Consider the following 15851-nt stretch of genomic DNA (forward strand, 5'->3'; position numbering starts at 1 on the left):
AAGTACAGATAATACCCAGAGCTAGCAAGGGCACGAGGAAAAATGTACACTATCAAGCATTCTTGGTGAACATCTGATTATCAACAGCCTTTTTGGAGAGCAATCTGATTATAGTAGAAAAAAAGTTTTAATCATCATATTCTTTGACCCAGCAATCCAATTTAACTTAAAAAAATATATATGAGAAAATAGCCTTTAGTGTCTCCCTATGCCCCTCCCTCCCCGGCTCCCAGTGTATCTCACTTGGTTTACCGCCTCACTTCCCAGCCAGCTGGACTCTCATGCCCAAGCCCTCCTCTACCTCCATCATACTCTAGCCAATCAAAGCTAGAGCCTGGGATGGGGAAATGGTCTTGGAACCCTGGAAGGCTTTGTCTAGTGGGTCCCCCTGTGCTTTTAGGAGACTGAAGCCAAGGATACCAGTAGAGCCAACATTTGCTTCAAGTTCCTGGGCCTGCTGACAGCGTGCAGGATGCTGTTGGAACCCGGCAGAGGCTGCTGTGCCCTGGCCATCCTGCTGGCAATTGTGGACATCCAGTCTGGTGGTGAGGATAGACCCTAGAGCAGAGACGGCCATGGGGAGGATCCTGGGCTTGTGGGAAGGGCTGGATCCCGTGATTTTCTCTAGTGGGGAAACAAAGGACTCTTTTGTTTTGTTTTGTTTTGTTTTGTTTTGAGAGAGTCTCGCTCTGTCACCCAGGTTGGAGTGCAGTGGCGTGATCTCGGCTCACTGCAACCTCCGCCTCCCATGTTCAAGCCATTCTGCTGGCTCAGCTTCCCGAGTAGCTGGGACTACAGGCTTATGCCGCCACCGCCGGCTAATTTTTGTATTTTTAGTAGAGACGGGGTTTCACCATATTGGTCAGGCTGGTCTCGAACTCTGCCTGACCTCAGGTGATCCTCAGGCGCCCGGCTGACTCACTCTCCTTGACATTAAGGAAAGGGTAAAGAATATATTGTCTTTTTCTTTTTCATTAGAACTGATACTATTGCCTCTCTATCAGACACTCTGTCTCTGCTATATGTTTCAAAGAGCCTGGCAATCTGCGCCTCAACCTAAGATTCCTTTAGGCTCTTATATACTATAAATTTATGAAATCCAGGTTTGAGATCCAGATACTGCAATCTTCATTAACTTCAGCAGCTAGTTTAACCACTCTGGGCCTCAATTTGTGTATTTATAAAATGGGAAGAGTAATACCTGCCCTCTATGGCTATACTGAGGATTTGATATACAGAAAAGCACTCTAACAGAGACCCTATAGAAGTTCCAGCTGGAAAGTAGAAATAAAATATAAACCATTTTGGAGTTAATCAATGGCTGGGATTGCAGGTCTCCCTCAGATATGGGTCTTGGAAGACCCATATCTCTTACTCTTGTAGGAGAATGGCATTCAATATGTAGGGGGCAGCCTCCATCTCTGCCTCTTCACCGTTTTCATGAGAGTGAATTTAGTTTACTATGTATACCAAGGGGAGTCTTAAAAGGAAAAGCAAGTCATAGCGGATCAAGCTGCCAAGGGAGTGGGGGAGGGGGCTGGCAGCCTCAGCATCTGCCGGATGAGTTTTCAGCAGAGAGCTGGATTTAACCGAGGTTGGGGTTTTGCAAGGATCCATCACAGTAGGAGTAAAGCTAAGGGAGCTGAGGGTGGATATAAGGGAGAGATTATAATAATGGACTACAAAATATAAACTACAGAAGGAAGTGAAGTTTGAGGAGAGTGAGGGGCAGTACAAAGTTGGCAGGGCCAATGCATTGCAAAATTAGGTCAGAGACACCCATCGAGCCAAAACATCCTGGGTTAACCCAACTATTTTCTCCACTTCTGTATCCAGGTTACAGATTACTTACAGGGAAAATCAAGTGGGCAGATTGGCACCATCAGAGTCATGGTCTTTGGACATCAATGGTCCCTCAATAATTAGTCTGTTTCTCCAGTCCATTCTCACTCCATTTCCACACAGTGGCTGTTTTTAATCATCTCTGGTATTTCTGTGGTCTCTCTCATCCTATATTTCTTAGAAAAACTTTTACTCATCCTTCAAGTCAGCTCCAGCACTAACTTCACTGTGAAGTTTCCCTGATGCTTCAGACTCAGGAATCTCTAAGATTCCTCAATTATAATAACTGTGGAATTAAATTGTAATTTTTTGCTAATTTGTTTTTACATTAGGCTTTAAACTCTGAGAGTGGCCAGGCACAGTGGTTCATGCCTGTAATCCCAGCAGTTTGGGAGGCAGAGGCAGGAGGGTTGCTTGATGCCTAGAGTTCAAGACTACCCTGGACAACATAGTGAGAATCTGTCTCTACAAAATAAAAAATTAGCCAGGCATAGTGGTGCATACCTGTAGTGTTAGCTATTCGGAAGGCAGAAGCAGGAGGATTGCTTGAGCCCAGGAGTTCAAAGGTGCAGTGAGTTACGATTGTGCCACTGCCCTCCAGCCTGGGTGACACAGCAAGACCTTGTTTTAAAAAAATTTTTTTTAAATTAAAAATCCCTGGTCATCTTATGGTTAGGGGAAAAAAAAGGTCTGACAGTGGGGCTCACGTCCTAGTCCTCATAGCCCCAGCAGGGCTTGGCAGAGTGAATACCTAAACGTATTTGTTAAGTGGAGGAACAAATAAACCTATGAATTAATGGATGCTTTGAGCATATTATTTAGTCCCTTAATTTTCATTTTCCAGATGAATAAACTACTGCCCAAGGAGTTAGGTAACTTGCTTACAGTCACACAGCCATCGATAGAGCTGGAATTTGTATTTCCTGTCTGCCAGCACTACTGCCAGGTTCTGCTTCAGTCCTTCCTTGAAGACTTCTAGTGATAAGGAGCAGTTACGGTGAAATTCACAGAATGCTACCTGACCTCTGGGTAATTCTTCCCTTTCCATTCCAGGATGCATTAACATCACCAGCTCAGCTTCCCAGGAAGGAACGCGACTAAACTTAATCTGTACTGTGTGGCATAAGAAAGAAGAGGCTGAGGGGTTTGTAGTGTTTTTGTGCAAGGACAGGTCTGGAGACTGTTCTCCTGAGACCAGTTTAAAACAGCTCAGACTTAAAAGGGATCCTGGGATAGATGGTGTTGGTGAAATATCATCTCAGTTGATGTTCACCATAAGCCAAGTCACACCGTTGCACAGTGGGACCTACCAGTGTTGTGCCAGAAGCCAGAAGTCAGGTATCCGCCTTCAGGGCCATTTTTTCTCCATTCTATTCACAGGTGAGTCTCAAATACTCCTAATGCCACCAGGTGGGACAGTGAGCAGGGTTGACAGTGGAGATGTAACCAGATGGTTCAGGTCCTGGAAAGGCAGTTTCCTTCTTCCTCAATCCTTTTCCAACATCCCCATTGGCAGATGCTGCCTTTCTTCAAAGCGCACACACAAACATAATCTCATTTTGTCTTTAATTTTAAAACTCTTACTTGGGGTGGCCATTGCGTTTTTACTGACAGGGAGATGGTGACACAGGAGTTGAAGAGACTTGTCCAGTGCTACACACTGACTGGTGAAAGTAAAAACAGATAGAAATTGGGCTTCCTGGCCAGGCATGGTGGCTCATGCCTGTAATCCCAGCATTTTGGGAGGCTGAGGTAGGCAGATCACCTGAGGTCAGGAGTTAAAGACCAGCCTAGCCAACATGGAGAAACCCTGTCTCTACTAAAAATACAAAATTAGCCGGGTGTGGTGGCGCATGCCTGTAATCCCAGCTACTCAGGAGGCTAAGGCAAGAGAATCGCTTGAACCTGGGAGGCGGAGGTTGCAGTGAGCCGAGATTGCGCCATTGCACTCTATCTTGGGCAACTAGAGCGAAACTGTGTCTCAAAAAAATAAAAAACAAGAAAAGAAAAGAAAGAAATTAGGCCTCCTGATTCCCAATTCAGAACTCTCCCAGAAACGTGGCTATATTTCTAAATTCAGGCAGACAATGAGATTAGGTTTGAGATAATATGGGTGTCTGTCTTAAGGAGCATTTAGTTGGAAGAAACAGAAACCAATTCAAAGTACCATAGATTAAAGGAGGAAAAAATAAAAAAGTACAGCTGGCCCTCATGAGTTCTAGCTCCTGCAATCAGAAACTAGAAAGGGGACAGGACGCAAAACAGTTACCATTTCAAACTGTGAGGCAGCAAGGCCTCTGGCTTCTGCATCTGTCTTTCACTCTATGCATGCTCCCCCTGCTCCATTACTACTTTGGCATATCCTAAATATGGCCACTCCAGCCCCAGCTTTAAGTGGCTTCCTTAAGTCAAATTGTGCCCAACAGAAAGTGTCTCTCTGTGTAACTATATTCCTAGACAATAGAGCAAGCCTTCAAAATTCTGTGGGAAAAAAAAAATTTACCTAGAATTATATATTCAGCCAAACTATAAACCAAATGTAAGGAAAGAAAAAAGACACTATCATGAGATGCAATGACTTAAAAAAATTTGCCTTCCATGTGATCTTTTCAAAGAAGCTACCAGAGGATGTGCTTCAGTAAAACAAGAAAGTGAATCCATAAAGGGGATAAAATGAGATACAGGAAACAAGGAGTCTAACAAGGAAGTTCTAGGCTGGACACAGTGGCTCATGCCAGCACTTTTGGAGGCCAAGGTGGGAGGATCACTTGAGCCCAGGAGTTAGAGATAAGCCTGGGCAACACAGGGAGACACCATCTCTAGTGGAAAAGAAAAAAAAAAAAGGAAATTCTAGAATTAAAAAAGGGCAGTTAGTCCAGAAGAGAGCAAGAGAAAGAAGACTCTGGAAGGGAGATCTCTAGGAGGTAAAAATGGAATCGACAGATCATCTTTCTAAAGGCCCATTAAAGACCCGATAAAAAGATTAAAGAAATGGATATGGAAAACTCTGCCAGTAAAAAAATAAAATCAGGCTCTAGAAAAAACTAAATTTTACAAAAGAAACATAGCACACAACTTGATTTTGCAAAAAATAACACAGAATCCAAATTATGTAAACATGACTAATTTAAATAAAATTTGTGGTACAATTATTTTTAGAAGAATGCAGAGAAGGAAAATGGGTGAAAGTATAATCCTCATCTACTATATTCTAGCACATCTTCATCTACTGTAGCAGAAAGCCAATAGAAAATGTCTAAATTTTATCACTAGGAAGCAGCAATATGAGCATATTATTTAGGAATATAATAAGACATCTCGAAGAGTTGACAGTGGTTGTCTCAGACAATAAGCCTAGGAGGACAAAAGGGCACGGCTATTATTCTCTATGAACTTTTACAACTATCTTACTTCTCCATGAACTTACAACTATCTTACTTTTTTTTTTCTTTTTCTTTGATTTTTTGAGACAGACTCTCACTCTGTGGTCCGGGCTGGAGAGCAGTGGCGTGATCTCTGCTCACTGCAACCTCCACCTCCAAGGTTCAAGTGATTCTCCTGCCTCAGCTGCCCAAATAGCTGGGACTACAGGCACACGCCACCACCCATCCAACTAATTTTTTTGTATTTTTAGTTGAGACGGGGTTTTGCCATGACGGCCAGACTGGTCTCAAACTCCTGACCTCAGGTGATCTATCCGCCTCAGCCTCCCAAAGTGCTGGGATTACAGGTGTGAGCCACCGTGCCTGGCCTATCTTACTTTTTAAGAAAAATAAGTATAAATTACCCACTCACCACCCTCCCCCCATGAAAAACTGGCCCAGAGCCTTTGAACAAATGTTTCTAATCACCTCCTATGGTTCCTAGTTAATTCAAATTTTCAACTTGTTTAGTTTGACTGACTTTGTTCCTTGCTTCCTGGTGTCTTCCTGTCTGACCTAGCTATAGCATTCAGCACTTCTGACTATTCCCTCCTTCATCAAACTGTCATCTCCAGTGGCTTCTGTGACTGTACTCCCCTGGCTGTTCTACCCGCCTGGCTGTTCGTCTTCTCTATTTCCTCCTCCCACCTCTCAAACATGAGTATTCCCCAAGACTCACTTCTCACCCCTTCAACCTTTTCTCTTTACTCCCTCTCCCTAGTTCTCATCTACCCACGATTTAAACCAGCATCTCCCTGCAACTGACCAGCAAATCAACTTCTCCAGCTTGAACACCTTTCCTAAGTTTTAATTAAACGTTTAAACTAAAAACTGTACTCCTAGCTCCTGGATGTCCCACCATTTCCTCAAACTCAGTATCAAAGCTATCCTCCTGAGACCCTATTTCTGTTCATGACTGAGTCAACTTTGGTTCCTCCTTTTTTCTTAACCCCCAATTCAGAGAGTTACTAAGTACTGCTGTTCTTCCGCACAGCAGTACTTAGTGGGGAAGAATAGCAGTACTTTGTTATTCCTTTCCTTCCAAAGGTGTTTTTCAGGTCTTCATCACCTCACACTTAATATATTCCTATAGTCTCCTAACTAGTGAGTCCCTTGAGTTCAGCAACTGTGCCCTAGTCACCTTTGTATCTCCCACACCTACCACAGGGCCTAGCACTGAGCTGTTGCCTAATAAATGGTCCAGCAACTCTAAATACTGTTTCTGCCTCCAATCCATTCTACATACTACCACCAGCTTGTCTTTCCAAAATGCTAATTTGTACATGCCACATCACTCAAAGTTTTAATGGCTTCTCACTGTCTATGGAATAAAGTCTAAATTACATTAGCCTGGCACTAGAGACTCTATAGCATTTCATTCTATTTATGTGAATACATTGCTTCAGTTAAACTGCACTAGTGGATACTCCTCTTTCATTCATCTAACAAATATGTATTGTGCATCCCAGGCCCAGCGCTATGCCTTGGAGAACAGAATGAGGTATAACACAGTCCTTGCTCCTTATAACCTAAATCCTGTTCTCCTAATATATTTAGTTTGTGAAGATTCTCCCTAAGGAAGAATGCTTTTCTCATCTTCTCAGCATATTTAAGTATTAGAGTCAGCACATCTAGATGGTTCCCCAAGTGTGGAAATTAGGTGCATTTTGGAAGGTAAAACTAGTTAAGAAGAGACAGGTAACAGATAATAAACAATGTCAGGGTGGGTGGTGGCTCACGCCTGTAATCCCAGCACTTCAGGAGGCTGAGGCTGGCAGATCATTTGAGATCAGGAGTTCGAGACAAGCCTGGCCAACATGGTGAAACCCTGTCTCTACTAAAAATATAAAAAATAGCCGAGTGTGGTAGCACGCACCTGTAATCCCAGCTACTTGGGAGGCTGAGGCAGGAGAATCACTTGAACCCGGGAAGCAGAGGTTGCAGTGAGCCGAGATTGCGCCACTGCACTCGAGCCTGGGCGACAGAGCCAGACTCTGTCTCAAAAAAAGAAATAATAAAATAAAATAAAAAACAATGTCTGCCATTTACTGAGTGCTTAGTGTGGGCCAGGCATTGTGCTAAGTGATATTATATTATTTAATCTCCATGGTCTTTTGAGCTATTGTCCTGTGATAACTCAAGCTTGAAGATAATTTATGTTCATCCAACAGTAAATGATGGATAAAAATCCAGATCTAGTCCAGGTGCAGTGTCTCATGCCTGTAACCCCAGCACTTAGGGAGGCCAAGGCAGGTGCATCACTTGAACCCAGGAGTTCGAGACCAGCCTGGGCAACATAGTGAAAACCTGTCTCTACAAAAAATACAAAAATTGGCTGGGCGTGGTGGCACATGCCTGTAGTCCCAGCTACTAGGGAAGCTGAGGTGGGAGGATCGATTGGGCTCGGGGCATGAGGCTGCAGTGACCCATGATCACGCCACTGCACTCTAGCCTGGATGACAGAGCAAGACCCTGTCTCAAAAAAACAAAAACAAAACAAACAAACAAACAAACAAAACCCAGATCTATTCCAAAAGGGCAAGATTTTAACTTATGCTAGATTGCTTGAACCACTCTAGAAAATGGGGCTATTTGGGGATACCCAAGTCCAAGGCGACTAAGCTGTTTCAGCTATCTCTGTGGCAAAACTTTAGAATTACTTTAAGATCTATCTGCATCCCTAGTGTCTGACACACAGGAGATTCTATACTTATTTATGGCTGCCTAAGTACATCATCATTACCCACAATGTTAAAAATACTTATTTGGGCAACGAATTACAGAGGGAGGAATCCTTGGAGATCATAAAAGAGATGTTACGAGATGATGCAAAAGGAGATATTGATGATTTCTGAAACCCTCCCCTGATCCATGATTCTCTTTTGAACCAGAGACAGGGAACTACACAGTGACGGGACTGAAACAAAGACAACACCTTGAGTTCAGCCATAATGAAGGCACTCTCAGTTCAGGCTTCCTACAAGAAAAGGTCTGGGTAATGCTGGTCACCAGCCTTGTGGCCCTTCAAGGTATGTCCAAAAGAGCCGTAAGCACCCCAAGCAATGAGGGTGCTATTATATTTCTGCCACCTTGGTTATTCTCCAGGAGGAGAAGGTTGGAAAGGATGTCCAGGGGGAGAGAAAAATGTTACTCAAGCCCTGGCTATCCACAGGAAAGTTCAAACCAGTTTCACTGATCCAAAGGCACTAAGGAGGAAGACAGATAAATCAGACTTTTCAATGGGTAGGAGGTAAGACTCATTAGGAAAGAAGGCCTGTGAGAGAGGCAAGTTAGTACAACTACCTCTACTCACTTCATGAACAGAGGGCTACAAGTTGAAGCAACAGATTTTCGGCTATTAGAGGAAGAAAAGGCAAGAGACAGACTTGGTTTGGAGATGGGTTTTGAACAATGCGGCTCCTCAGCAAAGGCTGATGGCCAGATTGAGTATATTAAACACATATAGCTGAGTCCTCTGAAAACCATTTACCAATATAGATTAGCGTTTTCCCTATTAGATAACAAAAAGTGAAACTTCCAATAATTTGTCATAACGTTTTTGCATAACAAGCAACTGATTCAGGTTTTTGCCTGGCCTTGGCATTCTTAACTCCATTTTATTTAGGCATTCCTCAAATCAATAACTACCACTGTTTTGAATGGCATCAGAATGTAAGCTCTATATATGTAAGGACTTTGTCTTCTTTACCCCAACGAAAAGTCCCACACATATGGCAGGCTCTTAATAAATTTGTTAAAGAACCTGTATGATGAATCAGATGCTTTACACATGATGATTCTAACCTTATACAACACTTGCAAGCAAACATCCCCTGGTTACTCATCAGGAAACAGACACAAGGAAGTTAAATAGGGCCTGGTGCGGTGGCTCACGCCTGTAATCCCAGCACTTTGGGAGGCCAAGGCAGGCAGATCCCTTGAGCCTAGGAGTTTGAGGCCAGTCTGGGCAACATGGCAAAACCCCAACTATACAAAAAAATACAAAAATTAGTCAGGCATGGTGGCACACAACTGTAGTCCCAAGCTAAGGCATGAGGATCACCTGAGCCCAGGCTGGTTGAGGTTGCAGTGAGCCATGATCATGGCACTGTACTCCAGCCTGGGTGACAGGGTGAGACACTTTCTCAAAGGAAAAAAAAAAAAAAAAAAGAGTTAATTGTTGCCCGTCACAGCAATTAATACAGATCCTTCTCACTCTAAAACCTTACACTCAGTAATGATCTGCTATATGCAAAGCACCTCTTATATCCTTCACCACCCCATTCATTCTGATTGACTCCTCCCCTTTCCAGAAACAGGACCACCTAGACATTCCCTATTCCAGTCCCTTATTTGCAAGTCATCAAAAGAAAACAGAGATTTCAAAAAGAAAACAGAGACCTTATCTGTAATCCTTGGTAAGGATCTTCCAAATTTAAGCCTATGCCAGTTTTCAGGAGGAAACATGAATATGAAACAGTCTAACCTTTAGACATAATTTTTTGTTGACTTTAAATTCCCTTGGTTAGGCCACTGTAACCAGTAAAATAAATTTTATTTTAGAATAAAAATTCTAAAGGGGAAATTGAGTCTAGCCATACAACCTACTACCAGTTACTATCTTTGATTCCCAAGTCATCCTAGAGCAAAAAAAAAAAAAAAAATCATCTCTGGGCTTTTTTTCCTTTTCCACTCAGGTGAAGAGAATGAGCTTTTGAATCCAATTTTTTGTTTTCTCCTATATTCAATTCAAGTAGCTTTAAAGTTAACCAAAGGAAAAAACCAAAGCTCAATATTTGATTAAACGAGAAAATATACACTACTTAGAAGCTTTCTTTTCTTTATCCTTCTTCCCCAACTCAAGGCTTAGTAGAATTATTGAAAGAGGTAGTATTCAGTAGAACAGTACACATGCTTTTTCAGGTCCAGAAACACCACATAGATCAAGTTATCATGCTTACATGTGGGGAAAAGGAGGAGGGAGTTTCCTGGACCTCTGTGCCTCTCTCAGCTCATGAACTAGTTTCAGTGAATATCCTTGTCTTACCACTGTGCCAACAATTCAGAGCTATACGTGGAAAACCTACCTTCAACTTTTTGAGTGGCATCTATTGCTTCTTTGATTGTTCCTTCCAGCAAGGAGCGATCAAAGGCTAGCCCCCTTCCCACTCCCACCAGAATCAGATTTGCTCAAGATTACAACCCTAATTTAGTAATAAGATGCAATACAGAAAATAGTTCCCACTTTCCTTTTCCAATCCCTTTACAGTCATGAGGGCCTATCACGCACGCATCTCAGGACAGGTCAGACTTCATTATATCAGGTATTTTGTTGCTATTCTAAGTTATAAGGCAGTAATACAAACTTTTTCTTTCCACAGCTTTGTAAGCCTTGTGCCAAAAGAAACTTTTAAAACAGCTACAGCAAGATGAGTCTGACTCTGGCTTAGTATCTTTCTCATTACAATAAGCACAGAGAAGAATGCAACAGGGCACAGGGGAAGAGATGCTAAATATACCAAGAATCTGTGGAAATATAAGCTGGGGCAAATCAGTGTAATCCTTGACTTTGCTCCTCACCATCAGGGCAAACTTGCCTTCTTCCCTCCTAAGCTCCAGTAAATAAACAGAACAGCTTTCACCAAAGTGGGTAGTATAGTCCTCAAATATTGGATAAATATATGCGTTTTTGTACCCGAGAAAAACTTTTCCTCCCTCTTCATCAACATAGTAAAATAAGTCAAGTCAAACAAAATGAGAACACCAAATTTTGGGGGAATAAATTTTTATTTAACACTGTAAAGGAAAGAGAGAGAAAACAAGCAAAGATAGGTAGGACAGAAAGGAAGACAGCCAGATCCAGTGATTGACTTGGCATGAAAATGAGGAAATGCAGACAGACCTCAACATTCAACAACATCCATACAGCACTGCTGGAGGAAGAGGAAGATTTGTGCAGACCAAGAGCACCACAGACTACAACTGCCCAGCTTCATCGAAATACTTGTTAACCTCTTTGGTCATTTCTCTTTTTAAATAAATGCCCATAGCAGTATTTGGAGTCTTTTCTTTTCTCCTAAATCCACAAACTCTCTTCTTTCTCTTTGGACAGATGACCTCTTGTCATAGTTAAGCAGAGAGTGGGCAGGATATTCCTGATAGGAGGAACTACATGAATAAAGGGGTAAGAGCACAGAAATTTAGCTACAGCTCCATGGTGAGCCATTAAAAGGAAAGAGACACTTTACCTGTGCTCCTTGGCAAGGACCTGCCAAATGTGGGAGCTAAGGTTTGTGGGAACGGAAAGAGATATGGCTGAAGTAGATGAGTAAGACTCTTATTAGTGATAGTCTTCAACCTCAAACTAAGGATTTTAGACTGTATCCTATGGAGATAAAAGGACTAGCCATGGAGTCAAAAAGACCTGGATTCAAATTCTGGCTCTGCAACATACCAGCTATTTGTCATTGGGCAAATGAATTTTTTTTTTTTTTTTTTTTGAGACGGAGTCTCACTCTGTTGCCCAGGCTGGAGTGCAGTGGCATGATCTCAGCTCACTGCAACCTCCACCTCCTGGGTTCAAGCAATTCTCCTGCCTCAGTCTCCCAAGTAGCTGGGATTACAGGCATGCACCACCATGCCTGGCTAATTTTTGTGTTTTTGGTAGAGACGGGGTTTCACCATGTTGGCCAGGCTGGTCTCAAACTCCTGACCTCAAGTGATCCACCCGCCTCAGCCTCCCAAAGTGCTGGGATTACAGGCGTGAGCCACCTCACCCAGTGCAAATGAGGTTTTGAGATGCTATTTCTGTTAACCTATCTGTAAAAAGGGATATTGCCTATTGTATCTTCTCTTTCCACAGAATTGTTCTGAGAATCAAAATGAGAGTCTGGATTTGGGACCTAGAGCCATTTGAATTCTGACTCTAAAGTCTCCAAAGCTTTCTCCACTACATCACATTCATCTTAATCTTTCTCTGTTTTAAATAGTTAGTTCTGTGTTTCTAACTAAATAATAAACTCACATAGGTAGAGATGTCTTTTGTTTTTACTATTCAAATAATCTTCTGGAGCTACTCAACATTATACAATCACTGGAAGTCTCAGAAGATATATCCAACTATAGGAAAGGTTTCAGCCATTGTACTAATTATAGTCCACATATAAAAATCTGTGACACATAATCACAGAAAGGAAACATCACTGCCCAAGTTTATGAAGACATTTAAGAGCATCAGATTACTAACTCTGACTCAAACTAAGAGGAATATATACAAAGCAATCCCACTTTGTACATACCAACTGAGTCTTGCTTCTAAAGAGTTTATTTACTCTGCTTATCTCGAGACTTGGTTAAACAGAAACTTAAAATACTTGTGTCTTGGCTTTCAAAATGTGTTGATACAATTGCCTTCAAATAAGCCTACAAATTTTCATGCATAATAGGTAGTTTTCTGGACATGCATCTTAGCCCCAATCTGTATGAGTGATTCACAAACACGGGTTTTGAACCTGTGAGGCCATGAGGTTATCAGAAGGAATCTATATACCATAATCTTCAGCCTGAATAAATATCTTTCAAATATTTGTATATACTATATTTCAATTGGATGTAGATTCTGGTGTGACAAATTAACTTAAAAGCATTACTGAAATCATAGCGGCTTTTTGTTATGTATTCTTTAATCAAAAATACTAATAATATGGCTATCAAGTTGTTGGAAGGGAATCTAATAATTTGGGGGTTTTTGTTTTGAGACAGGGTCTCTCTCTGTTGCCCTGGAGTGCAGTGGCACAATCTTGGCTCACTACAACCTCTGCCTCCTTGGTTCAAACGATTCTCCCTCCTCAGCCTCCCAAGTAGCTGGGACTACAGGTGCATGCCACCACACCTGGCTAATTTTTGTATTTTTAGTAGACATGGCGTTTTATTGTGCTGCCCAGGCTGGTCTCAAACTCCTGACCTCAAGCGATCTGCCTGCCTCAGCCTTCCAAAATGCTGAGATTACAGGCATGAGCCACAATGCCCAGCCAAGAATCTAATAATTTTTGGATCTTGAAAATTGTATTTCTTATTAGAAAAAGTAAAGAATCACAGGCTTACATCCTATGATCACAGATCTAAGTGTTCTGGTTGAAAGAGGAAGAAGAGGCAACATACAAACTACACTTCTGTGGACACCAAGTGTAGTGTGGCAGGAAAACATAAAGTTTGCATGTATAAAACCTTAAAAGTTGAATGCCTACAATGTACTTGTCTGTGGCAGGTATGAGAGATCGAAACCTTACAATGTCAATGGGATCAGACAAGGGCTCTATTTTGATCCTGGAAAGCATCACCAGCTGTACACATTGTATTCTATGCATTCTATTTTAAACCCCTGGAGCAGCTCAGTGGCTCGCCGGCTGAATACTGAGACACTGACATTACTGCAGGCTAGGATTTCCCCCTATAGGACAGCCACTTGTGATACTTACCCCATCAAAGTTTTCCTCCATCTTACTGTGACAGAACCTACATGAGATTCATTCGGGAAATTCTCAACAAGAGCACTCTATCCTATAAGTCGTCCCCAATCCCCAGATCTCCAATGGATTATTCTTGTAAACAGCACTTTTACCTTCCGATCGCTCTACCACAGAGGCCAAAAAGGGTTTTCCCCTAACATCCAAATACCTATTCAGATACCAGCCCTGCTCCTTCTCTTAAAATCTGTCTTCTCACCTGGGCGTGGTGGCTAATGCCTGTAATCCCAGCACTTTGGGATGCCGAGGTCGGTGATCACTTGACGTCAGGAGTTCGAGACCAGCCTGGGCAACATGGCAAAACCCCATCTCTACTAAAAATACAAAAATTAGCTGGGCATGGTGGCACATGCCTGTAATCCCAGCTACTTGGGAGGCTGAGGCAAGAGAATCGCTTGAACCCAGGAGGGGGAGGTTGCAGTGACCTGAGATCACGCCACTGCACTCCAGCCTGGGCGAAAGAGTGAGATTGTGTCTCAAAAAAATAAAAATGTGTCTTCCACTTCTTAAACCCCAAAGCTGTTTTGTTGTTGTTGTCATTTAAAACAGACACAGACTATGCTTCCCTCCTGATTTATTAAGACCGACACATTTAATTTGCATTTCTTGAGGGAATAGCACCTGGAAACCAGGGAGAAAGAAGCTGAAGCATGCAGGTCATGAATTATTCAATTTAGTGTCAATAATTTGTCAGAAAAATTTTAAAAAATCAATAGATAACCGTATTGTAGTTCAACTGATTATAATATAGAAGCAACGGATAATGAACACCCTTTCCTCAAAGTCATTTATTCTCAACCTTTGGAAATGATTAGGTTTTTACCTCCAGTGAATCCCTTCATCACAGAGAATAACAGGGTACCAGCCCAAGCCAACAGTGCCCCATACCAGAGAACTCAGGGAAACAAAGACCCTAAAGGTTATGTACAATGAGAGAATCAGACTGTGAGGCTCCAGCTCTCTTCTGTATCCCTGCTCACTTTACCTCAGTGCACACCATATCCCTTCTTCCTCCATTGTGAAATGTGCATACATGTGTTTGTCTGTGAATATATAAATATCTCTATTTACACATATATACATATATAAAAATGTGCAATACAAAGACATAAGCAAGGAGTTTTTCCTAATAACTATTTAATCAGAGACTGATTGGAGAAAAAACAAGTTCTTCCCCTCAAATTTTCCTTCTAACTTGAGAACCAATTCCTGGACCAATTCCTGCTCAAAGAAAACATTTAAGAAGCACCTGTCGGCTGGGAGTGCTAGCTCACATCTGTAATCCCAGCACTTTGGGAGGCCGAGGCGGGTGGTCACCTGAGGTCAGGAGTTTGAAACCAGCCTGACCAACATGGTGAACCACTTCTCATAGAGACACATTATTAACTTGGTGAAACTTAATTGGGATGAGGAGCACTCTGTATACATGTATCATTTCTGTTTTTCCTCGTTGTGATGGTTAATCTTATGTGTCAACTTGACTAGGCCACATGATGCCCAGATATTTGGTCATACAGTATTCTGGGTGTGTCTGTGAGGGTGTTTTTGGAAGAGACTAACATTTCAGTCAGTAGACTGAATACAGCACATGGCCCTCCCTAATGTAAGTGGCCCTCATCCAATCAGTTGAAGGTCTGAATAGAACAAGTAAGGGAGAAGTCCTGCCTGACTGCTTGAACTAAGACCTCAGTCTTTTCCTGCCTCTGAACTGGAACAGAAACATCAGCTCTTCTAGGGTATCCAAGCTGGCCTTCAGACTGGAACTACACCATCAGCTCTCCTGGATCTCTAGCTGGCCCACTGCAGATCTTGGGATTTCTCAAACTCCATTATTGTGTGAACCAATTCCTTATAATAAATCTCAGGCTGGGCATGGTGGCTCCCGTCTGTAATCCCAGCACTTTGGGAGGCCACGACTGGCAGATCACCTGAGGTCTAGAGTTCAAGACCAGCCTGGCCAACAAGGTAAAACCTTGTCTCTACTAAACATATAAAAAATTAGCTGGGCATGGTGGCAGGTGCCTGTAATCCCAGCTGCTTGGGAGGCTAAGGCAGAAGAATC

At 42.3% G+C, this 15851-nt stretch overlaps 1 protein-coding gene across 2 annotated transcripts in view; it reads right to left on the minus strand.

The window, feature by feature from the left end:
- Positions 1 to 8416, minus strand: part of PDZK1 (PDZ domain containing 1) — a 65417-nt gene extending 57001 nt beyond the window's left edge. The window contains exon 1 of one of the 2 annotated variants that reach the window (XM_034963206.3): positions 421 to 8416. In XM_034963206.3, coding sequence (XP_034819097.3) covers positions 421 to 577 — 157 coding nt within the window. In that variant the 5' untranslated portion in view covers positions 578 to 8416. The remainder of the gene's footprint in view (positions 1 to 420) is intronic. The other variant, XM_003806205.7, reaches the window with a different exon arrangement.
- Positions 8417 to 15851: the final 7435 nt, after the last annotated feature.

This window comes from Pan paniscus, chromosome 1 (genome assembly GCF_029289425.2).
Source record: "Pan paniscus chromosome 1, NHGRI_mPanPan1-v2.0_pri, whole genome shotgun sequence".
In the NCBI taxonomy this organism is placed as follows: Eukaryota; Metazoa; Chordata; class Mammalia; order Primates; family Hominidae; genus Pan; species Pan paniscus.